The 25,285-nt window shown below is 35.3% G+C and overlaps 1 protein-coding gene across 2 annotated transcripts in view; it reads left to right on the forward strand.

Moving 5' to 3' along the window:
- The window catches only part of LOC149798990 (gamma-tubulin complex component 3 homolog), a 131,473-nt gene that overhangs the window by 13,114 nt on the left and 93,074 nt on the right, over nucleotides 1–25,285 (forward strand). For both annotated transcript variants that reach the window (XM_089957914.1, XM_089957915.1), the window contains exons 3-5: nucleotides 2,885–2,946; nucleotides 8,557–8,624; nucleotides 23,910–23,990. In XM_089957914.1, coding sequence (XP_089814040.1) covers nucleotides 2,885–2,946; nucleotides 8,557–8,624; nucleotides 23,910–23,990 — 211 coding nt within the window. The remainder of the gene's footprint in view (nucleotides 1–2,884; nucleotides 2,947–8,556; nucleotides 8,625–23,909; nucleotides 23,991–25,285) is intronic.

Genomic DNA, 25,285 nt, shown 5'->3' on the forward strand with positions numbered 1-25,285 from the left:
GTAGCATATGTCTTTTATGGTGGCAGTTGATGGCTTATCATTGGAAATGTGCACACTGCCTTGATTCTTGATGCTGTTATTCTTCCTGTTTTTAGCCGGTGCCAATCTTTACACTCAGCTTGTCCACAAGTGAGCCTCTCTGCATGTTTTACCTGTTCTACAGTAACAGTAATGTCTTGGCCATACAATCACAATGGGCTGCCTCAACAATAACCATTTTTTCTGCAATTATCCATGGTTTTAATGCAATCATTCATATGCTGTGAGTGTCATACCTAAAAATGCAGAGAGAATTCCAGTTAGTTCTTCGGTTATTTTGAGCATTTTTAAACGAAATATATGCATATGTAAACTTTTGCAACATCTGCATAAGAAAAAAAATTGTGTTTACAGACTCCCCTCCATCCCTGTTTTTCATTGCCAACCCTAGCACCCACCACCCACCATGGTTAAATAAAAATACCACTAAATTTATCAGATATACAAGGACAGTGTTCTGTCTACCCATGTGTCATGCATCAAATACTTTAATGATTTGACGCACAAAAATTGTCGCCAGTACATAAAATTGATGCACCCCAATGTTATGTTTTGCCTGTTAACAAAAAACAAAGGTTCGGTCTAAAATTCATTGCCAGTACATAAATTGATACACCTCAATATTAAGTTTTGCTGATTAACAGAAAATTAAGATTTGGTCTAACTACTTTAATGGCTAGATTACAGTTCTGTCAAAAAGGGAAAGCATGTGCACATCAGTTTCTTACCAAACCACTCCAGTGGCCTAGTGGTTAGAGCGTCTGCCTCAGATGCAGCAGGTCATGGGTTTGATCCCTGGCCAAGTCATACCAAAGACTTACAAAAATGGTACTAACAGCTACCTCGCTGGGCGCTCAGCATTAAGAGGTTAGTGTTAGGACTGGTCAGCCTGGTGTTAGGATAATGTGAATTGGCAGCAAGTCTTCAGCACAATGAGTTTGACCCACAAAATAGCGACCAGAAACTATATCCGCTCACAGGCAAACAATGGGAACTATGTATTGCCCTGTATGATTTTTTTAAAGTGCCCTGTATAATGTTATGATTTAACTGCTGAGCATGATTTGATTTCATTGCACTGTATGATGTTTTGATTTAACTACTGTAGTTAATGTTTTGATTTAAATGCCCCGTTTGATGTTTCAGTTGCCCTGTATGTTTTGATTTAATTTGCCATATATGATGTTTTGATATAATTGTCCTGTATGATTTGATTAAATTACCCTATATGCAGACCTGCCAACCCTCACGAATTCATGAATTTTCACTTGGCTTAAATCAGGAATGAAATAACTTTATTTTGTTAAGTGCTAGTCAAACTAGCAGCAGTGGTCACTGATGCAAATAACAGCCCCATATTGCTTGCCTCGATGTTAGTAGAACTATGTCCAGTTGTTACAGTTTGCCATAGTATATAATCTATATTTAGAACAAGTTTTATAAACGCTCGTGAAAAAACCCAAGAACCAACTGATTTTTTTTATAAAGAAATGGCACATGTACATACTCATAGCAAATGTAATTTTTTAAAAAAATAAATACTAGATGAAGACAGATTTTTTGGGTGTGGGAATTTTTGAGATATTGAAAGATTAGCATATATTGTAATTTGAGTTAATATTTTGCCACACGTGCTGACACCACTAATCGTTAATTGTTCAACGTTTCATCTTCTAGATTAATATTCTTTCGTAATTAAGCTACACTATAGTTAAAATGTTTTTATCTCCAAGGGAAAAGATATGTATTCCACAAAAAGTGAAGTATAGATTGGAATGCACCAGAAAGTGTCCTTGCAGTCAGCAATGAAACATTGATGAACATTATGCTTTTCGCACTTTAGTGTGCCGCGAATTTTAGAATTGGGAATGTGCATAGGGGCTCGTCTCGTTGCTTACAATTTACCTGTCATACATGTACTGTCTAATAATATATATGTAGGCATGTGGCAGAATGATGTGAAAAAGCACACTACTAGCAAAAAGCATATAGATATTGGGAAAATTAAGAGCACCCACAGCAGATTTCAGCTCTGGAGTACTTTAAGCCACCTACTCAAGTCCTACAAGCTACCAATGCTGAAGCATTGTTTGTGAGTTTTCTTGTCAAATATAACCTATCTTTCTCAGTTGGAGATCAGCAACAGAGACAGTGAAAGAGCATATCCTATCGTTCAGAAAAATAAGACAAACTTTAGTGGCTCCTTTGGTGCTGAAAATTTGCAACAATTTTAGTATTCAAGATTAAATAGCAGGCAAGAATCCAGAACTGTTTTGGAAACAAATTTACCATAGCCGAAGAAGTCTGCCACAGCACCATATCATGACAAATAGGGTGAAGTTTGTGTATATCAGTAAATTTGGCTGCAAAATAAATTTGTACATGTAATCAGTGTAAATAGTAAGTTTTATTTTAATTTTATTATTGTAATGTGGTACTGACCATGATGGAGCTAGTGTCATGGTATAATTTTTCACTAATTGTGTTCAAAATTCACTAATTTTCATTCATCTTTTCACTTGTTGCGAGTCTGAAGGGTTGACAGCTATATATATGATCTTTGATTTACTGGCCCAGTATGATTTGATTTAATTGCTCTATATCAGGGGTCTCAAACACGTTGCCCACAATGCCATATCCTGTGGCCTGCAAAATGATTGGCATCACAAAGTGTCATGAGAGATAACAAAGGCAGTGTAGCCCTTGGACCATCAAAAATACCCTCATTCGGCATTCATTGTGGTTTGAGTTCGAGACCCCTGATTTAATATAGACATGTATTTAAATCTGATATAGACATATGATGTTTTGATTTAATTGCCCTGTATGATACACATTATTGCAGCAATTTCAACACTTCACTTGAAGCAGATGAATTTCAGATTGCAGAGAAAATCAATAGAAAACGTAAGTAACACATTATTTCAGTTTCATTCCTTTTTTTTTTAACTGAGTTAAAATGGCTTATTGGCAATCTCCTTCAGTTTCTAGTTAATGCAATACCTTATGCTCATCTATCAATTATAATAATAATAATAAAAATGAGGACTTTGTATAGTGCCTAATCTTTAGAAGCTCTATGCACTTTGCAACATTAGACAACACCTATAAGATAAAAAACATATAATGATATGATTACAAAAACAAACAACATGAAATTAGAAAACATAAAAAAAACATGCTGAGAATATTTAAGGTAGGAAACAGTATTAGGTCTTTAAGTTTGTTCTTGCAGTCAAAATAAGTGAGTTTTGAGAGCACTCTTGAATGGGATCACTGTGTCTTTGTGTCTAAGTTCAGTGGGCAATTCATTCCACGTTGCTGGGCCCTAGTATGCAAAAGGACGCCGTCCATATGACTTTGTTTTCATAGTGGGAATAATGGGTATACGATTGTCAGAAGAGGAGCGCAAGTATCTTGCTGGTGTGTAAACATGGGTGAGGTCGGATAGGTATGTTGGACTAGAGTCCGACAGTGAAACGTAGCACAGAGAACACATTTTGTGTTTGATTCTGGATCGAATGGATAGCCAGTGTAGGGTACGGAACAGCCGGGAGGTGTGCTCTGATCGTGATACTCTCAGTATGATCCAAGCGGCTGTGTTTTGAAGTTCTGGAGCAGATATTGAGATGAACTAGACGGAATTGAGTTCAATAGTCCAGTCTTGAAAGCACTAATGAACACACAAGTGTTTTAGTGGCATCAGCTGAAAGATATTTGCGAATGGAGCTGATGCGTCTCAGCTCAAGATATGCAGCCTTGCATATGTTCATGACTTGTTGGTGCAATGTGAGAGTACTGTCCGGAGTAACACCTAGATTTCGTACTGATTGTGTGAATTTAATATTGGTGTTGCTGATATTTATTGTCTGAGGTAAAGGATGTGAATGAGAAAGTCTTTGTGTTGTGACCAGAATGGCCTGAGTTTTATCATCCTTCACCTGCAGCTTGTTACATGTCATCCATGATTTCACATCAGAAATGCACCTCTCTACACCTTGGATGGTAGCATCAACTTCAGTTGGGTGGCTAGATTTGTATATCTGGGTGTCATCAGCATACAATTGGTGGGACACTGGATGATGATCTATGACACTTGAGAGTGACTGAGTGTACAGAATCAAGAGAACAGGTCCAAGAATAGACCCTTGTGAAACACCACAACATAGATCAACTGGACTGGAGTGTATTCCATTTGCAGATACAATTTGTGTCCTGTTGACCAAGTAGGACTTGAACCACAGTAAGGCTGTATCATGAATGCCAAATACGTGCTGGAGATGGTGAAGTAATATATCATGGTCTATTGTGTCAAATGCTGCAGACAAATCAAGGAAGGTGACGACTGTAATCTTTCCACTATCCAACGCGGAGAGAATGTCATTAACTACTTTTAGAAGAGTAGTTTCAATACTGTGGCAAGGGCGATAGACAGATTGTACATTACTGAAAAGACTGTTTGAATTCAGATGAGATACAAGCTGGGATAGAACAACAACCTTTTCTAAGATTTTGATATGAATGGGAGATTAGAAACTGAGCAGTAGTTTAAATCGTTATGGTCTAGTGTTGGTTTCTTCAGCAGAGGCTTTACAGTGGCAGTTTTAAAAAATGATGGGAATTCCCCAGATGAGAGAGAGGTATTAATAACATCAGTTAGTGAAGGCAATACTGGATCTAAGCGCTCAAGCAGCAGTGATGTTGGAATTAGATCAAGTTCACATGACTTTGGTGCACTCTTCATCAGGATTGTACGTACGAAATCCATAGAGACACGTTCAAATGCTGCTAATGGTTGCCGCTCAAATTCTATATCCCATCTGTATGGTGACAACGAGTCAGTTGAAATTGTGGTGTCAAGCTTATCTCTAATGGTTTGTACTTTGTCATGGAAGAAATTTGCAAACATGTCCGGAAGGTCGACTGGAGAAAAGGTAGTTGGAAGTGGTGTAGATTTGTTCCTTGACATTAGTTTGTTAGTAATCTCAAAGAGCTCTTTGCAGCTGGAACTTTCTATGATCTTAGTAGTGTAGTGGGCTGATTTCGCTACATGGACTATATTTGTGACATTCTTCTTAGCGGCTTCATAGATTTGCTTATGAATAGTGAGTCTGGTGGAAAGCCAAAGCCTCTCAGCTTTACGGCGGTCTCCTTTAGCAGTGCGAAGCTGGTCCCTAACACTGGTATGCCATGGAGAACACTTTTGAATTGATACTCTGCATTTGGTAGCTGGGGCATGTTTGTCGAGCAATGAACGCAGGCAGTTATCGAGTTGTTCTGCTGTAGGAGGTAAGCAAGTTGTTAGGTTTGCTTGGATGTTGTGCATTAGTTCGGTTCTATTTATCATACGGAGGTTTCTCTTAGTAGCAGATAAAGGTGGAGGGTTATGGACTGATACGTGAAGATGGCATATAATGCAGAGATGATCTGATGCAAGGTCATGGGATACCAGGGAGGACCATAGAATGTTATCATCAGGTCTGTGAAGAATCCAGTCTAAAATGTGACCAATTACCAGATCTTCTACTGTTGGATGGAATAGCATGAAATTTGGTGCCTATCTGGTCCATATAGTAACCATGTACAAGAAATGTATTTTTCTTGGTTTCTTCTGATAGTCTCTGTGAGGGGTCAGTTGTCAGTTTTACAAAAATGTCAATTGCTGGTACAGTGGCATCCTTTTCCGACCGAACCTTGATGTATACATAGTGGATGCCAAATATATATATGGTCAGAGTTGGTGAGTGGGGTGGGTGGGTGGATGAGGGTAATAATATAGTCCCATGTTATAAGGCACCTCAGAATAACTCTATCCCCAGTATGGTAATGGTATGATTATGTATTCCATTTTACTGGATAAACAATAGTTTTATATGTAATGTACTCCAGTTTAAGTGATCTTGTCCATAATTATTATATATCTCTGGTTTCCCAGAACATGGTATATATATATATATATATATATATATATATATATATATATATATATATATATATATATATATATATATATATATATATATAATTCTTTGGAATTTGCCATTTATTTCAGCCACATAAAGGTACCAAATAAAAACTCATAAAATCTTTATTTGAATTCTCATGCTTTAAAACCCATGCTTATTGTTTCAGAAGACTATATTTTCTACTAAGACATACAATGGATTTTGAAAATCAGAGACGTAAAAGATATGCTAAGTTATGCTAATCTGACCATTTTCCACTTTGAGTAGATAACCACACTATTTATCAGTGCATGGAATGAATTTTATAACTATAGCAGCTTAGAAAATTAGTACTCTGCCAGATTGAGCTTAGTACATTTCCAGTTAGGGCAAGTAGTTATTTTCATGGCTAGTAAATTTTCAGTTGTGTTAAAGGCCTTAAAAAAGATAAGTTTCCTATTGCACCGGTTTTAAAATTAAGATAGGTAGGTGTTTGTTACCATATCATGATTTTTTTTATATAACGTTACTAAGCACTTCAAGTACTGGGCTAAACTAGCTCAATTATATGCACCAAATAATTTTGGGAAGCTTTTAAATTGTTAAAAAATTATTTTAAACAGGTATATTATAATGATTAGTATATATAATGTACAAAATACTTTAAATACTGAGCTAAACCTGCTCAATTAATCAGTTCGGTGGACAAATCAATTTTTTTCTTCTTTTTTTTTCTGATTTATTTTGTAATTTATTTGAAAAACAACTTTTACTGGGGGTGGAGTGTTAGATTAGGCAACAATAAACGGGGATGGTCGGCTAACTGGAAGCACACATTTTTTTTGCCTAACATTATTTTGTGGGAGGGACTAGTGAAGAATAAGCAGGACTGGTAAATTTCTGATCTATTAGTTCTTGTAACAAAATAACTTGTGGATTTCAGATTTACAACAGAACACTTTTTTGATGGTGATTGTTGTTGTTGTTGTCTGGTTTAACGCCATTTTTTCAGCATGCAATAGGCTATATATGGCAGCCACAACAAATATAGTGTTTAGTGATAAATGAATTGAATGAGCAAATAATTTTGATTCATGCATATGAATATAATATCCAAATATTGGATCAATTAAAATAATCTGCACGAACTAATTAATAAAAATACAAATAAATAACTTTACACAGTACAAACACGAGGGGTGAATGATTCACGGTGATTTCACAACGAAAGAATGATGTGTTTTACTTAAATAGTAAAAACTGGTACAAGCACAAGGGGTGAATGATTCAGCGTGATTCCACAATGAAAGAATCATGTGTTTTACTCAAATAGTAAAAACTGGTATTTTACTCGTATAGTAAAAATGTATGCATTCCAATAGTGAAAATGATGAAAACAAAGGGACAGATGGTCAGAATATCTTTACAGTCCCAAAAGCACACTGGGTATTACAAACCCCAAAGATTAGCCCATGGCTGAAAGATTACATTTATGGAGTTACACACTCCGTCACCAGCACACATGGCTACCAGTCACACTGGTCCATCAAGCAGACAGTATTCCAGGTTGGTCAATCAAGCAATCAGTGCCCACCAATCTAGGTCAGCAACACCCGATCACCTGCTACTTGACCAGCAACACTTTACTCAGCTCTACGGCTGCAGTGGTTCAGCTTCATAGCTGCTACGGTCAGTTCCTATGGTTAGCTCTATAGCTTGTACCACAATGACTCCGATCACTCCAGTCAGTCCGACCACTCTCATCACTCTGGTCAGTCCGACCACACTGGTCAGTTGAAAATACATCTAACACTGTGTACTATGCATGACATGGGCACATATGATAAAACGTAGTGACATTATATACGCTAAACTACACAGATTACATTATCGGCACAATAATACAAAATACTCAAGTTCAGAAGTGTACCTAACCGTGGCAGCAAGAATCATACGGTACTAAACGTTTCTTAAAAATACAACTTTATATATTGCTAATATAAATCTTGCTAAGTCAAAAACAGGAATAGAAAATATTTGCATAAAACTACGTAAATCGAAGCTACATAGAAAATATAAAATAAAACGTGGTAGTACAATAATTATAACTTATACACAATAAATTAATAAATAACTACCATGCCTCTACAGCTGACGATGTGCAAGTTCTTAAAGTTGACCGCTCACTGACGAGACTTTCCGTAATGTAAAGATTTTGTCTTACGGTGAGGCATTTATACACGGGACGATGCCACAATACATGTCTGTGCATTGGAAGTATTCAGTTCTTCCCATCAAAAACACTTCATACGTGCGGCATAGGATGAACTGAACTCAATATTTTGAAATATTTGTACAATATACATAAATCACCCTCGGGTATCGTTGTACACAAAAAACGAAACCTGAGTACATGTATTTAATAATAATATGATTTATACAATTTCGTGACAGTCCTTCCTGTTGCAAAGAAATTTGTGTTAAATATAATGCCTTAAGGTGGTTGGTAATACAGTTTTGTACCTGGTTGAAATATTGTTCCAGTTTATTACCATTTTTATATATCTTGCAGTTGTTCGTCGAGGGAGAGAAAAAGATGCTGCCATTTTCACAGAACTTCATAGAAAGCTTCAGTCTCAGGTAAAAGAAGCTTTAACCGTGTCAGAAATGTGGTGTATTTTAGGACATGCATGTGTGTGTGTGCGTGTTGCAACATATTTGGAAAAGGTTGATGGGTAAATGACCTCTCCATTTTGAAGCAAGAACACATTTGAGCACCTAAAATGTTATGTCTTGGGGCTTAAACTTAAGTAACAAGACCAGGTAAATCCAACAAGCATTCGGTTTTGCAAATTATAAATTTATTTCCCTAAAATGTAAAATCTAACAAAGTGAAAGAATGAAAAAATAACTTACAGTGTACGAGTTCCTACAGTGTTATCTTGTACTATCGATTTCTTACTAATCCAGGAACTGTCTGGAGTATTCAGAATGATGGTTCTAATGTGTTTATGTGTTGCCGTGTTAGCACCAATGAAGAATCACGGTTCTAAATCAAAATGTTTTTACTTCAAAATAATCCTGTGAATGTAGAATATCAATTAAGTTCTTGTAAGTTTCATATGTGAAACTTACAAGGACTTATGCTTGTAAGTATGTTCCATTGGAATTATTTAAATGTTCATGTCCTTGAATAAATTCACAAAATCCGATAGGTACTGTCTATTTAAATTCAAGATTTTCCCATCTGCTAATCGAAGGAACAAATATAAATATATCACTATTTCTTCTCAACAACTCATACAGAACTGGCATAGACTGAACAATGGAATATGTAATGCGTGTATTCTCATTTTATATTCCCTATATAAACATCAAATCAATGGAATCTGATTTACTAAAAGATTTAGGAAATTAAATCTTATTATTTCAGAATAACTCAGTCATGTTATGACCTTCTCATACTATTGAAACAATCAACAACTATGGTGTGCAAGATAACTTTAACAGGGCAAATGCACTCCTTGTTTCACGTGATGTTACATGACCTCCATTCACTAAATACATGGCTTACTTGACCAAAATACAGTGTGACCTCACTATAACATGGTAGTTGGGAGCCATAGAACCAGACCCTGTTATAGAACAAACCTTGTTATAAGCAACCAGGTCGGTTAGCTGAAGAACATGGTGCATGTACCACAAGAAATTTGCCTGGGGTGGGTGGGATAGGTGATCAATGTGGGCACAAAAATACATGCTTCATGGGCACAGTTACCATCTTAAATCGATTCATATTAAATGAGAAATACATCCATAGTGAAAACAGAGAAGGCATATATAATATTTTACTTTATTTAGAGAACCACGCATTGGTACATATATGTGTATACTGTTTATATAAACATGTGTAATGTATAGCATGAATAGAGTATCAACACCATGTACTCACCAGCAAATCTCATCACATGCATTGAATCCACAATACAAGTAATTCCATATAAAATATGCTCATAAACAAATTTAAAATATTCAGTAATTTTGTCACAGTTCATATTGGTTTGAAATCAGTAGAAAAAAAATAACACAATCATGTAGCGAATGATGAAGCACATTTACTTTTCAGTATGTCCCAAGTCGGTGAAAGTTAGTTTGCATTTTAAGCTGCTGTTGGTAGCATTCGTTAGCATAAACCTTTTTCCTGCAGAAAGAAACTTTCACAGTGCAGTAAACGTGTTCCAGTCACGTTGGAAAATGAAACAATCCATTTGATTCCATTGCATTTAAGTTTGGTACCGTCTTCCTTTGAAGAAAGGTTCTTTGTTTTTATTGAAGATTGTAGTCAGCTTTCTTTGAAGGGTGTATGCGTTATTGAAGTAACCACTAAAGGACAGCTTTGCAGACCTGCCAATTCTTACGATTTTGCCGTAAGTCTTGCAAAAATTACCCTTAAAATACAGATTTCCGGCATTCTAGCAAAGACTATAGAAAATGATCGTTATCGAAAAATCTGGATTATTGATTCATCAGTGTTCTATTTGGATCCGGGTTTCATCTTAGAATTAGTGAAATTAGTCAGGGATCCAGACTAACTTTATGCAGCACCCCAGATGCTTTAAATTGCACCTATTTGTTCATGTGAAGCATCTGCATGATCAAAACTGTTGATTATATAATTTTTTTTAATGGCGTCCAGAAATTGATGCATGTTTAAGACAAATGGGAAAATAAGCTTCTTGAAAAGTGTTAATAATCAACACAAAAGAATAGAAAGGAGTATTCAGATTCTTGTGAATTAAAGCTGGAAAGGACAAAATTATGTTTTTAGGACATCACATGCCACTTTGAGTATGTCTCGTGGTAGGAGATATGATTGCTGTTATGTGAAATGGAAACGTATTTCCAAGAATTATGTCTAGTTGAGAGATAGCAACAAACCATTGAGCTGCATAGGGTTTGGAACTAGAGTTTGTGCAAGTGTACTAGTGGTAAATTAAGTTTACACATACTTTACAAACTTTTAATTACGTTTTCCAGCTTTACAATAGCAACTTTTGATATTATGTTAAACCTTACTGAAAACTGTTCAATCTTATGGAAAAAAATCAACTGTCTTACTGATACGGACTCGTCAAGGTTGGCAGGTCAGGCTTTGGAGAACCAAACAAATGCCCATTTCTTAATATGATGGCAACATCAAATAATTGTACTGCATGATTGAGACTGATTTTTTTTTCCCATTCGCTTAGTACCTTTTCATAATAATCGTTGCTTCAAAGGTAATCTGTTTTCTTTGAAATTTTAGCAAACTATTTTTCTGGTACATTTTAAAACAAAGAATTGGCCATCATTTGGTGATTGTAGTTACTGTTCCTCCCTGCCTGTTGAATAGACGAACAAGTAAGATCATATTTCTTCGTTGTTTATTATTTATGTTTTACATTTGTGGTAGTGGAGTGATACTGCCTTCCACGCATGCATCAGAAATTTTAAAAAGGGTCAACGGATGAAGCAAGTGTTCTGGTCTGATGACAAGGATTATTAAAGAAAATGTGAGCAATCTGAAGGATTTAATTCTGAGTGAAAAGAAATCTCAGTCACTGTAAATATATTAATTCCTAGCAAGCAGCTGAAAATCTGACGAAAGATAGATTATGAGATAATGCCTTGTGTAGCTGATCTCTGCTACCAGAAATATCAACAACAAAAAAAACGATATCTCACAGCATACAGTACTCATTCTTGATGTCAACATAAAGGGATTGTGATATAACAATGCACTGTTAAGATGGTTTGTCAATATGGACAAAGACTTTGTTTATGTAATAATAGATACATCTCAGTACGTTTTATGTCAAGTTTGTGAATTTCTCCACCCCAAGCCAATGGTTGTATATACAGTGGAACCCCGCTATAATGCGATGATCGGGGTCCATAAAATCGGATCGCGTTAAAAGCGGGGTCGTGTTAATGCGGGGTTTTACAATATTTAACTTTTTTTCCGAGAACATATACGTGTATACATGTACAATGATCAAAAGTCGGCTTATCATCAGATGAATATTAACTGGAATGCATTAATTAAGATATATTCAAAATAATCGATGGCTAATATATTTATAGGTTATTGCTGTGCATTAAAAACATTTACTAATTTTTATTTGTTTGAACGATAATACAGATTGACCGATAATACCAGACTATCGCTATATCATGAAAAGTGTATCAACACCGTATGCTACTGTGCCGTCGTGGCATGTAGTTCATCCATAATGGATGTAATTTCATTGAAAATCGTACAGATTTAAAATATTCAATAATTTTGTAATAGTCTGAATTCGTCGTGTAAAATATAGGATGAACAAAATATTGAAACCATTTACTTGCCGTCTGATATCGTACGGTCATTGCATGCAGCTATTCCCGGGTCTACATACGGTGTCTGTACAAATTTCATACCGCTAAAATTTTATCATATGCGACAACTGCAAGAATAATTAACAATCAACGCATGATTTCAGCGTGCAAATAACTTTTATTTCAGATTTTGTGAACATCAAAAGAAACATGTGAAAACTGCTAAATTAATCGTTGCGCAAAGTGCAAAGTCAGTGTGGTTCCAAATTTAAATTTCATCATTTCTTTGCCGCGAACTGTTGGGTTCTAGCAAAGTCAAGAATGTTTCTTAATTGAAGGACTTTGACGCTGTCAACATCTTGTGTTTCCAGCCACCTTAAACTTGCTTCTAAATGTACTACTGCTTCAGACACTTTTGGTGGGGGGAGTTGGGGTGCCATCGTCATCGTTATCATTATCGTCACTGGTTTCAGGTTCTGATTGTGCAGCTTCATTCTTCCTGCTGACATTTGTAACAATTTCGTCATCTGATATGTGTTCGTATATAGGGCAGATGTCATCTACTGAATACCAGTTAAGAATATCATGATGACTGTGCTCGTATTTTTTGAGTGCTTCTTCTGCTAAACGTACGTCGTCTTCAGTGAATCCTGTAAATTCAAGTTCATCGTCACTATCATTTTGTGTCGAGGGCGTAAAAGCTGGCCCAAGACCCTTTATCCAGCATCGTTCAATGCAGCGTGCAGTGATAGCATCCCAGGCTTTACCTCCAAGGTGACATACTTCTTTTAAGTTGAGTAATGCCAATGATGTGTCGACGGATGCGTTATTATCTGCTACCATTCCCTTTATCATTTCACGGCGATAATTTTGTTTAAATACGGAAATTATGCCTTGGTCAAGTGACTGGATTTCTGACGTAGTGTTTTTCGGGAGGTACGAAACTTTGATCTTGCCATCACTGCTGACAAGATTTTCTGCTGGGGGGTGGGCAGGGCAATTATCCAGCAGGAGGAGAGCTTTTTCCTCCAGCTTGAGTTTTCGTAAATGAGCCCGAACATCTGGAACGAATGTTTTGTGAAACCAGTCGTTAAATATGGAGCTATTTATCCAAGCATTCTTGCTGTTAGTGTACTGAAATGGAAGTGCCTTCATATTTACATGATGAAAACATCTGGGAGCTTTCGATTTTCCAATCATCAGAGGTCTGACTTTGTGGCTGCCAGACTTGTTAACACAAAATAAGAGAGTCACTCTGTCCTTCCTCTTCTTGAAACCTTCTCGTTTGTGACTGTCAGTCTTGGTTGCAAGGGTGCGATCGGGTAACATTTTATAACATAAACCAGTCTCATCGCAGTTGTAAACTTGGTCGGCTGTGTAGCAACGTCCTCCAGCAACTTTATAAGCCCAATCGGGTAGGAATTGGCAGCCTCTTTGTCAGCAGAGCAGATTTCCCCAGACACAAGAACTTGGCTGATAGCGTGCCTTTTCTTGAATCTGTCTAGCCAGCCATTACTCGCCTTAAATTTGGAATCATCTCCATTGATACGGCGATCAGATTTCTCTGCTTGGACTTTCAGAATTGGGCCAGAAATTGGAACACCTTCTGAGCGAGCTTGTACAAACCATTGGTACAAAGCTGAATCTAGGACATTGTCATTAGCTAACGTAACCCTTTTACGCTGTAAACCAGTTTCCTCTTCAAGAATGTTGGGTAGACTACGGAGCTTTCCTTCATCTGTTTTCCACCCTCACAAAGTGGACTTGCTGATTCCTAGATCTCTGGCAAGCTGAGTTTGTTGTTTGCCCTTCTTTAGTTGATCTAGGGCATACAGTTTCTCTTTAGCAGAAAACGACTTGCGTTTTTGAACTTGCTTTTCCATAACAGTAAAATATTTTTTTATATAAGCAAACAACGTACACAGTTAAAGCTTGGTAACTAAGTAATGAAGGCCTGCAATGGTTACGAATCACTTTTTATATAAAACAAAATTAAGCTGAACGGATGTACAATTTCATACCCTTTTAATTTACAGATAATAAAGTGGATATTATTTACTTTCAACTGTTTGTTGTTTGATCACACCGCCAAGCACAGCATACATGTTGGCGGCTTTCGTCCTTTGATGTTTATTAAATTGTGCGACTCTTGTATCAACCACAGCTTTGTCTGCTGCTTGGCTGTGATTGCAGTTAAATAAGAAGCCCATGTCGGCTATTGTTTGAGCAACGACTGTATACAGAATTCATGGAAGACAATCACAAAGACGATTTACTGGCTTTACTCATGGATCCGTAATAAGTAACACTTCCGATAATGTTTACTTCGGCTTAACAATTCAAAAACCTAATGAAACCAGTTTTCTCTTCTAGAGTAGAATACGGAGCTTCACCACAACCTGTTCAAATTGATAAATTTCAGAAGCCAAGCGTTGTACACACTATTTCTCGTACGTTATATATATCGTATTATTTTAGAATTCATACACGATCACTTCTCCAAAATCACTTAAAGAACCTGGATAAATTGTTAAGTTCCGATCGTTTATTATTAAAAGTCATACGCGAATTCTTCCACCAAATTATAATAAACGTTTTACACACTATTTCTCGTACGTTAAACAAATATTTTCACGGTCCGATAAAAATACACGTAAATGAATTTCAAATTTCAGGAACCATGCCACGATCATATTATTTTAAAAGTCACAACTAATCTCATGCCCAAAATGAAGTTAATTTCTTGTTTTGTTTTTTTTTTACTTTTCTCCAATTTTTTTTTCTCCATGTGTGAATGAATATACGAAATTTCGGGAGCCATGCTACGACCGCGTTATATCCGAATTCGCGTTATGGCGGGGCGCGTTATAGCGGGGTTCCACTGTACAAGTTTAACAGCCAATAGTGTCCCCAATAAATAAAAAAATTGCCAGATGATATCTTTTGCCGCCAATAAGGAAAAAAATCACAATTTGCTACATTGGTGAAGCCCTGCATGATTCCTGAATAAACGTTTCACACGCTATTGTTTGTACTTTGAAGAAGAAAATGCAATTTTTTGTGTACGGGAAAAATACTTATAAAATTTCAGGAGCCATGCCATGATCATCTTGTATTATTCTTATGTGATCTCTTCCCCAAAATGCTTTTAAGAAAGAATTTTTTCATGTACAAGAAAAATATATATATGAAATTTCGGGAGCCACACCACGACCGTGTCATATCTGAATTATATCTGAATTTCTGTTATAATGGCGTGTGCTATGGCGGGGTCACACTGTAGTTGTTTACTTAACCTAGGCAATCCGTCATGATTTGTGAATGAGAATTTTATACACGTTGTACATGTACTTTACTATAGTACTAGCCAGCCACTGAATTAAGGAGTTTAAAATGTAAATGTCATAAACCCAAATAAGTTAAATAAAAGCTATTATAAATTAAATAGATGATACAGATATCCGTAACAGAAGGAAAAGAAAAAGATGCTGCAATTTTCACACCATAGAAAGCTTCAGTCTTAGGTAAAAGAAGCTTTCACCTTGCCAAAAATACACTCCGCATGTGTGTTGCAACAGAATTTTGAAAGGGCGCAGGGTAAATAATCCCTCCATTTCAAAGTAAGGACAATTTGAGCAATTAAAAGGGACATGGCATCATGGGCACTTGATTCCGGGGTAAGCTCATGTGTACACTCACCAATTAACACAAGGTAACTAACTCTCGCTGGTCACAATCTGACCCCTCGATGACTCCGATCTAATTTTCCAATACTATCTGCGCATTCAGTCACTCATAACATACACCCCTGTAAAGAAGATACTCCACACCTTTCATCCATTACCATTTATGTAACCTTACTGATTCTGAAGGGCCAATTTTGTGAAAAGTTTATCCGTTGCTTCGTGTATTCCATACACTGATAATACTTCCATGGCATGGCTCAACTTCGGTCTACTTCGGAGTGAATGCGACTCTTGGGCATTACGTATACAAACAAAGAATACCGAAAATAAGAACAATCCATATTAAAATTAATATTATTTTCATTTGGAACATTATCTCAACAAATCTGCTCATTTACTATATTGTACACATATCATAGTGGTCATGAGCCTTATACATTTAGATAAAATAAGAAACATTCCAAATGAGATATTTCACGACAAGAGGGAAATTCTAAATATTTTTTCTTGGGACAGATGTGACCATTCATTTAGCACCAACAAAGTATAATTAAAAAAACCACTAGTGTAATACTGTCAAAAATGGCAGAATTTACAATTACTACATGGTATATTATGGCTAGACATTTGTATTTAGGTTCATACCCCCCTCCCATCCCTGCCAATGCCCAGGTACTTGATTCAGGAGGAAACTAATGATAACACACTTACCACTTAATTGGTTTATCATTATTCTCCTCCCTCGAATCTAATGCCAGTATACAAATGTTATTAATTTTGTGTTTAAAAACGATTGGGGATAAGGCCCTCAAATTTTTTTAATGAAATTTCAAGTTTTCTAACAGTTTTAAAAAATATTTCTTGCCTTGATATATGAACAATTATATCTTCATTCACTTACTTTTGGACCGGGCCCTTTTTTTTTTTACAAAGTATAGTTATCATGATTGAGATAAAATCATGTATTTGATATGGCTATTCCTATGCATGTGAATATGACTTTAATGTATTTTTAAGCTAAATCACCCGAATTTCAATATTGCACAAGTGTACATGTTTGGACTTGTATTATTCTTGAATAAATACATTGTGTCCTTAATTTGGCAAAATATACAGGAGTAGACAAAGATCATTCATATCGATATTTCTGGGGATACTGTGCCATTATTTTTTCATGCCATAATAACCTTTATATTTTTTCAATGATTAATTACTTCACCAAATCACTATGTAGACAAAGACAACATACATGATCTATTTTCATCCCATAAGGAGAGAGAGAGAGGATGTGAGTTCATGAAATCATGTAAATAATTAGAACCTTATATCACCACTCCTCCAGAAAGAAAAACCTAAATTGATAGTTTTTAGTAAAATATATAATTTTAATCTGAAAATTGCAAGAAACACACACACACACACAGATATATATATATAGACTACTGGCTTACTGATATTAGGTAGATTGTTATCTAAACATCACATTTGCAGTAAGTAGTTTTTCAGCTATATCTTGTCATTTAAATATGTCACATACATAGGAATATATATTCATGGAAAGTATATCTCTGTTATTGTTATTTCCTTGTTAAGGCAATGCAGGAAGTGGAAGCATTTATAACTTGCGACAGAGGCAGTGGGTGTCACCCTGACAACCTACTCCACTATGGGAAGATATATGCCCATCTGCATCTGTTCCAACGGCTACAACCTATTTCTATCCCAATCTCATTTAAGCTTGGTCACAAATACCATACATTTCTGGATTGTTACATTCAAGAGGTAATGTAATTGCTTTGATCACCTGTCCATGTACAGTTGATAATACTAATCAAAATTCATAGCCAACACAGACAGGAATCACACAAATGTCTTTACATAATACAGTTGAATCATTATATCATGATTAAGTATAAATGTCTTAGTAATATTTAAGATAAAAATAGTTAATATTTGTAAAACTTCACTAGAGTATTTGCATTACCAAAACACTAACGTTTTATATATATATATATATATATATATATATATATATATATATATATATACATATATATATATATATATATATACTAGTACACTTATGTGAATTCATAATCAAATATTGTAAAATTAAAAATAAATGTATGGGTAATACAATCCTTGCTCTATTTAATACTGAATACAGGAGTGAGGTTCTGATGGTGGTAAGGATACCCAAAGTAATTGTCTTGGTCAAACAATAAAAAATTAAGACAAAAATTGATGACAAGAGGCTAAATTTTTCTGATGCCACCTTTTTAATTATTTACAAAGAATAAAAAACTAAGACACTGAGCTTTTTTCTACAAAATACTAACATGGGAGGTTAATGTGGAACAACATTAATATTACAAAAATATATGGCATGGGAAAACTGATTTTAAACTTCATGTTCACAATACCTAGTCCTTCATCATACTAGTGGCTTAATGAATACAGGTAGATTTTTATCTTAAACTTCATGTTCACAATATGTAGTCATCATATTACTGGCTACTATCTTGTCATTTAAATATGTCATATCCAGATAAGAGAAATTCATTGGAAAATATATGTATGTTTTTGTTATTTTCCTGAGATAGTGCAGTAGGGATTGGAAATATTTCTAGCTTGTGACAGAGACAGTGGGTATCATTCTGACAACCTACTACACAAACGGGAGAGATATGCCCATCTATCTGTACCACTTCTGTAATCTTTCTCTTTCTCAATCTCATTTAATCTTGGTCACTTACCACGCATTTCTGGATTGTTTACTTTTGAAAGGTAATGTCATTCTTCTATCTTCTGTCCATGTACAATTCTTAATATTCGTAAAATATCACTAGAATAAATATATATATATATATATATATATATATATATATATATATATATATATATATATATATATATATATACATATATTAGTACACTTGAGTCAGTTCACAATCTCATCTCGTAAAATGTATGAAAAAATACTATAAAGAAATGTATGAGCCAGGCAACCTTGCCCTATTCGATATGTAATACAGGAGTGGGTTAATAATGTTGGTAAGGACAGCCAAAGTAATTAGCATGAGGACAAGAGGCTACATTTTGTTGAAGCCATCCTTTTAATTATTTACAAATTAAAATAGAAACTTGAACAATTATCCTTCATATACAAAACCCTAATTTAGGGTGATGCAAACTAGAGACAGTACATTTTAGTTAAATAGGGGAAAACTAATGATAACACCATCCCTTACTCACAATTAACATGTCAACTTAGCAGAGGATCAAATTGTCATTAGTTTTTCCCTTTTTACTGATACAAACAAGTGCATGTGAGTTCATTGTATGTAACCAAAGTCCAAAAGCACAATGACAAAATACGACAATATTGCCATATTTATATGTGTTAAGTCTGATATAACATTGACTCTTTTTCTAAGAGCATTTGGTACAGAACCAGTTTTCATTTTCTGTGCTACTCCATGTCTCTTCATCTATGCCATGACAAAACCAATCAAACCGTTGCACAAATCACACTGGATCCACAACTCACCCTCTGCATAATGACGTCTACATACAGAGCAGACTGAATTATCAGTGTTACTTTTGTCATATTTTTCCATTGTCTTCTTTCCTTTGCCCTTTCCATTCCATTTTCCCACTATAGTTCTTTTTCTAGTACATGGCTGAAGTTTGCTACAGATGGAAGTGTCTCGATTACTACTAGCTTTCAGATAACTGGCAACAGGATTATTCTGTACTAAAACATATGGCATTGGCATTTCATTCAAAGCAGGTATTACTTTACATAGTTTATTAATTAGACCCGTCTTCTGTACATTTCCTGCTTCTATGCCATAGGCTTTACATAGCAAAATCAGTTCCGATTTCAAGAAGCTAGTAAATACTACAGCCTTCAGATCATAAATCTGTGATTTCAGGTTTAAGTGAGAATACAGTTTATTTTCTGACTGATCTTCCAATATATATTTCATGTCCAAGGCTACTGCATCACTACTATGTTTGTGCTTTGATCTCATGACCACCCTCTTTCTCAAACTGATTTCAGTTTTCCAAGACTGGAAATAGTATCTTTTCTGAATTGACTCTATTCTACTGTAACGACCTATCAAATCATATAGATCTCTGATACATGAAGCAATCATGGTGTTGTCCACATGTGTGACACATATACTGGGATCAATCTTTATGTACAGCAACTTCCAATTTTCAAACAGTGTCTCATCCTTAAGTATTACAGTCTTACAATATTGTAAACTCCCAGCAGCATGCCAAAGTAATGCCTCTACATGTTGATACTGCCTCCTTTTATCGTCAACTTGCAAGAAAAATTCAAATACAGAGTCCTTGATGTTAGTAAGACCGTGGATGATATTCTGTCTTCTTTGTTTTCTCATGCAAGGTCTGTTTATACTTGCTATTGTTTTCCAAATCAACAGCTGAAGTTGTAAGGTGGTCTAACATTTTTAATTGTAAGAAACATTGACCGACTAAGTTAATTTTGTCCGTTCTGTACAAGCTGTTCTTTCCTTTCTTCCTTTTATAGTATCTACTCTTTGCAATACATCTACCTGCAGTATACCTTAATTTTCCTTGTCCTGGCTCTGATACAAGTATGGAAGGTTTTCGTGGAACTTGTGTGGTATTAAAAATGTCAGTAGTATTTTTGTCCAAAACAATTTCACAAGTTCTTTCAAAAAATCTTTCCAAATGCAAAAAGTTATCATCATTTGGCACAGAATTCAAGAAATTGTCAAGAATTTAGATGCATTCTTGAGACACTGAAAACTGCTAAACTTCAGAATAATATTCAGTCCATGTCTTTGAATCTGGTTTTCTGACCTCTATATTACCACATACCGTACTAAAGATACTTTGATTTTTTTGGGTAGAATATCTCAAAAAATGTATTCAACTCTTCCAGTGGGTTTTTGAAGATTTCTGTTACTTTTAGTCTCATTTCATCTGGTGTTATTGCATTATCTGGTATAAGGTGTTTCATTGTTGTATGGTCAACATGATGCTTTAAAATGTCAGTCAACTGTGGTTAACCTACATCCTTGGTCACTACATGAAGCAGGCATGTCTTCCCCAATGGATAACATTTCATCAACTTCTAAAAGTTAATCAGAACCTGTTTCATAATCAAAGTCAACACTGAGGTTCTCTAATAAAGAAACAGAATGTCTACAGCATTCTAAACTTGAATAAAATTGTACAAAACTTGTAATCTAGAATTCATATATGCAAGATCTATGTGGAATTACAGAGTTGGAATTGAAACTGATAACCCTTAGTCCCTTTTTATTTGGTTCTCCCCATTGCCACACCTAACTGACCTGGTGCAAAAATATTTGATGCATCAACTTCAACTGTATGTGAAGTCAATCCATGTGCCTTGTGGATGGTAATGCTGGAAGAGAGAATGAGTGGAATTTGATGCCTTGTGCTACAATCTTTTTATTAATGGTACTGTAAACAGTAAAATTTTCTCTTCCCAACTGAACTAAATTATTTTCAGAATCAACTGTCATAGTCATCCTTCATTGCCACAACCTTTCCCTGTAAACCATTTAATAGTGCTGAGCTTAAGTTTTTGACCAGCATAACTGGACATCCAATTTTCAAGTGTAACACTTTTGGAACACACATTATATTGCACTGATTATTGTCACTCTCATCTGTTGACTGATAACACTTTGATACACCATCCATTTCCATTAGTTTGGATGCATTGTATATTTCACAGTCAAAGTTACATCCACGAAGTCTTATTGGGTCATCTCGGGGGGGGGGGGGGGTATCTGCAGCCTGAAGATCAAGTTTTTGGTATCTTAGGGATCTCTTCCTTTGAAACATCATTGATAGCATTTATGAACTCTAATTCATCTTGTCTTATGACCTCATCAAGGACAATTTTATGCCCAAATACCATTGCAAAAATGGTGGATTTGAAACAATATTCACCAGAATCAGATGTTAATGGGTCAGGTACAGGCGGAAGCTGAAAAAAGTCCCCACTGGCAATAACTTGTATACCTCCAAAATATAAATCTGAATGTTTAATCATTCTACATACATATTGAATTTGTTCAAAAAGTTTCAGTGAAAGCATTGAAATTTCATTAATATCAAACAGTCTGCTTTCAAAGTATTTTGTTTATATGAATTAAAATGTTTGTCAGTGAGAAGTTTTCTACATAGTTCATCACTGTCATATCTACCATCACCAATCCCAGACCAGGAATGCACTGTGCATCATTTCACATTCAGTGCTGCAATGCCTGTTGTGCCAGTTACACTGACATTTTTACCTGCTGCTGACAGTTTCTTTTGTATTTTCTTAACCACAAAACTTTTGCCTGTCCCACTTTGGCCTAAAAAAATTATATTCTGGCCCTCTAACAGCCTTTTCAACAGCAAACAATTGTGCTTTATTCATTTTACATTCAAAACACACATACAGTGCGTAAACAAGTGAAGTTTACCAAAATAAAATAGCTTTCATTTACAAAGAGTAAATGGTTACATAACCAAATCCAATCACCTACCTCATGTGGTTGGTTAAGTGCCGTTAGCTATACAGGTCATATCATGTGTACATTTTGAATAAAATTTTGTCTATGGATATTGTAAACTAGTGGCATATAATTACACAAGAATTAACCAAGTTAATCCTTCTGTTTTCTTGACAGTGTAAAATTCTGTATCAGATTCAGTTTTGTGTTTGGGTATGCAAATAACTACACAAGAACTAACCAAGATAATCCTTGAGTTTTCTTGACAGTGTAAATCCTAGATGAGATTCAATTTTGTGTTTGTGAATGGTGAGAAATAACTACACAAGAACTAACCAAGTTAATCCTTTAGTTTTCTTGACAGTGTAAATCATATATAAGATTGATAGTATTTAACATAGAAATGTTTACAAAGCAATCTGTAACATTATGTAGATAACATCAGTTGAAATTCGGGTAATTACTTAACTATTAATTAAATAAGTCTACAATTTATTTTAAAAAATCTTTCTTCACGCACAACCAGAGATCACCTATATAGCTATTCAGAAAGCGCTTAGAAAAAATTCAACATGTGAAGAAATGTTAAATAATTTCCCAGAAAATGTGACATAGTCTTGAGCACATGTAACAATCGAAACAGTGAAACGACTTGACAGCAAATACCATGGATATTCCGATTGCATATTTGCCGGGTTAAGCAGAGATGTATCGACTGAAAGCGATGTTTGAAAAGGCTAATTCAGTTAAAGAACCAGTGACTGAAGCAATCACAATTAAATCGCATTCACTCCGAAGTAGACCGGAAGTTGAGCCATGGAAGTATTATCAGTGTGTGGAATACACAAAGCAACAGATAAACTTTTCACAAAATTGGCCTTTCAGAATCAGTAAGGTTAAATAATAATGGATGAAAGGTGTGGAGTGTCTTCTTTACAGTGGTGTACGTTATGCATGGCCGAATGCGCAGATAGTATTGGAAAATTAGATCTGTGTCATCGAGGTGTCAAATTGTGACTGGCAAGAGTTAGTTACCTTGTGTTAATTGGTGAGTGTACACATTAGCTTACCCCGGTATCGAGTGCCTGTGCATGGCATGTATTTTTTCATGCCAGCAATTGCCACAATTTTGTGTATACTTATGTTTTTGGTAAACAAATAAATTGATTAGTTGATTATAACAATATACTAAAGTAGTTATTACAATCAATTTTAATCCATGTATTAGGCATTTAAAAACATCTTGTATAGTAAATGATGGCATGTTATTTTAATAAGGCTGTATGCCTATTGTATTTGAGTGCATTTTTGTAATAAAGTCATATCTTTTTTCAATCTTACATTAGGGTCTGCTGAAAAACAGATGGGCAGTTCTGTACTTGCTTTTATCACTGAGTGATGTTGATGTTAAAAATGAAGGTGAGAAGGTAAGAAAATTTAGTATGAAAGAATGTCTCATGATTTAAAGGCCATAATCATTAATGTAAAAATTGACCCCTTAGCTGTTGGAAATATTGGGCCATCAGCCCTTGATAACAATGATTCCAATGGACATTGAGTAATTAATTTGCTGCCACGGTGTAAGATCATTATGACGTGGTTGTGGGTGGCCAGACAAAAGCTTGACCAACAAAATATCGCATTTGGATAGAATTAATTGATAAGTAACATGCACAGTTTGAACTCTTTGAGAAGCAGAACATTTTTCAATAATTTTCAAACAAAAGTATATTATATTATTAATTGTCCTGCTAAAATCACTGCTGAAATTTTCAGAGGATTTGTTTTAAAGAAATAGACCTGCAATTGAGTAATCTGAGCATTCATTTTTTTTAAGGGGTCAATTTTGGAGGTTTCAAATATAGTGCAGTCTATTATAGCCAACCATCTAAGGAAAAGGACAAAATGTGCATCTTAACACATATGATTTTTACAGGTTTGACTTTCAAACTTGTTATTTGAACAAATATAGTACTCCAACCCTGTTATTCTTATTATTGATTTTAATGTCTTGATTAGGTCTTTTGATTACAGACCAGAAGAGCTTATAGGATGGTCTTTTGTTTGTTACTCCTCCGAAGCTAATTGGAGGATTGCCCTAAAACGTTAAACACATATTCATCACAAAGTCTAGTTAATCCTAAACAAAAATGGTGCTGCTCAGGCATCCAATATGGTCATCACAGTGGACATCTTAAAATTCTTATCGCTAATCATCTCAACATGGTTTTTTCACCAAAAGCCTAGTTGGACCTAAATGAAAATGGAGCAGATCTCACATTCAGTGTTGTCTGTTATAAGTCCCTTTGTTAGCACAAGTTTGTTACTGCTGCTACTTGGATGATTGCCATGAAGCATCACAATTATTCCATTGTGTGGTTTTGTCCTGAATGAAAATGGTGCTTCCTGGACATCCAATATGGATATCGTTGAATTGGTTTGCTCATTATTAAGTTATCTGGTTGTGTTGCCTTCATGTTTGGAAAAGAGGCATGAATTGGTTTGAAGTTGGATTCTCTTAGATTTTCTTCTCATCTATTCTCCTAATGTTCATTGTGGGCAGGTAATGCATTCCATAGGGAAAGGAAATTTTTGAGTAAATTATGTTTGTCTGGGTCATATTACTGCCATTTCATTCCTACCCTTCCTCGCAAATGTGAGCATCTTGATGCTGGTTTAGCTTAGGTTTAAATTGGGTGCCGTAGTTGGTCAAGTGATCTAA

This window comes from Sinohyriopsis cumingii, chromosome 5 (genome assembly GCF_028554795.1).
Source record: "Sinohyriopsis cumingii isolate HCF-2022 chromosome 5, ASM2855479v2, whole genome shotgun sequence".
Taxonomy (NCBI): domain Eukaryota; kingdom Metazoa; phylum Mollusca; class Bivalvia; order Unionida; family Unionidae; genus Sinohyriopsis; species Sinohyriopsis cumingii.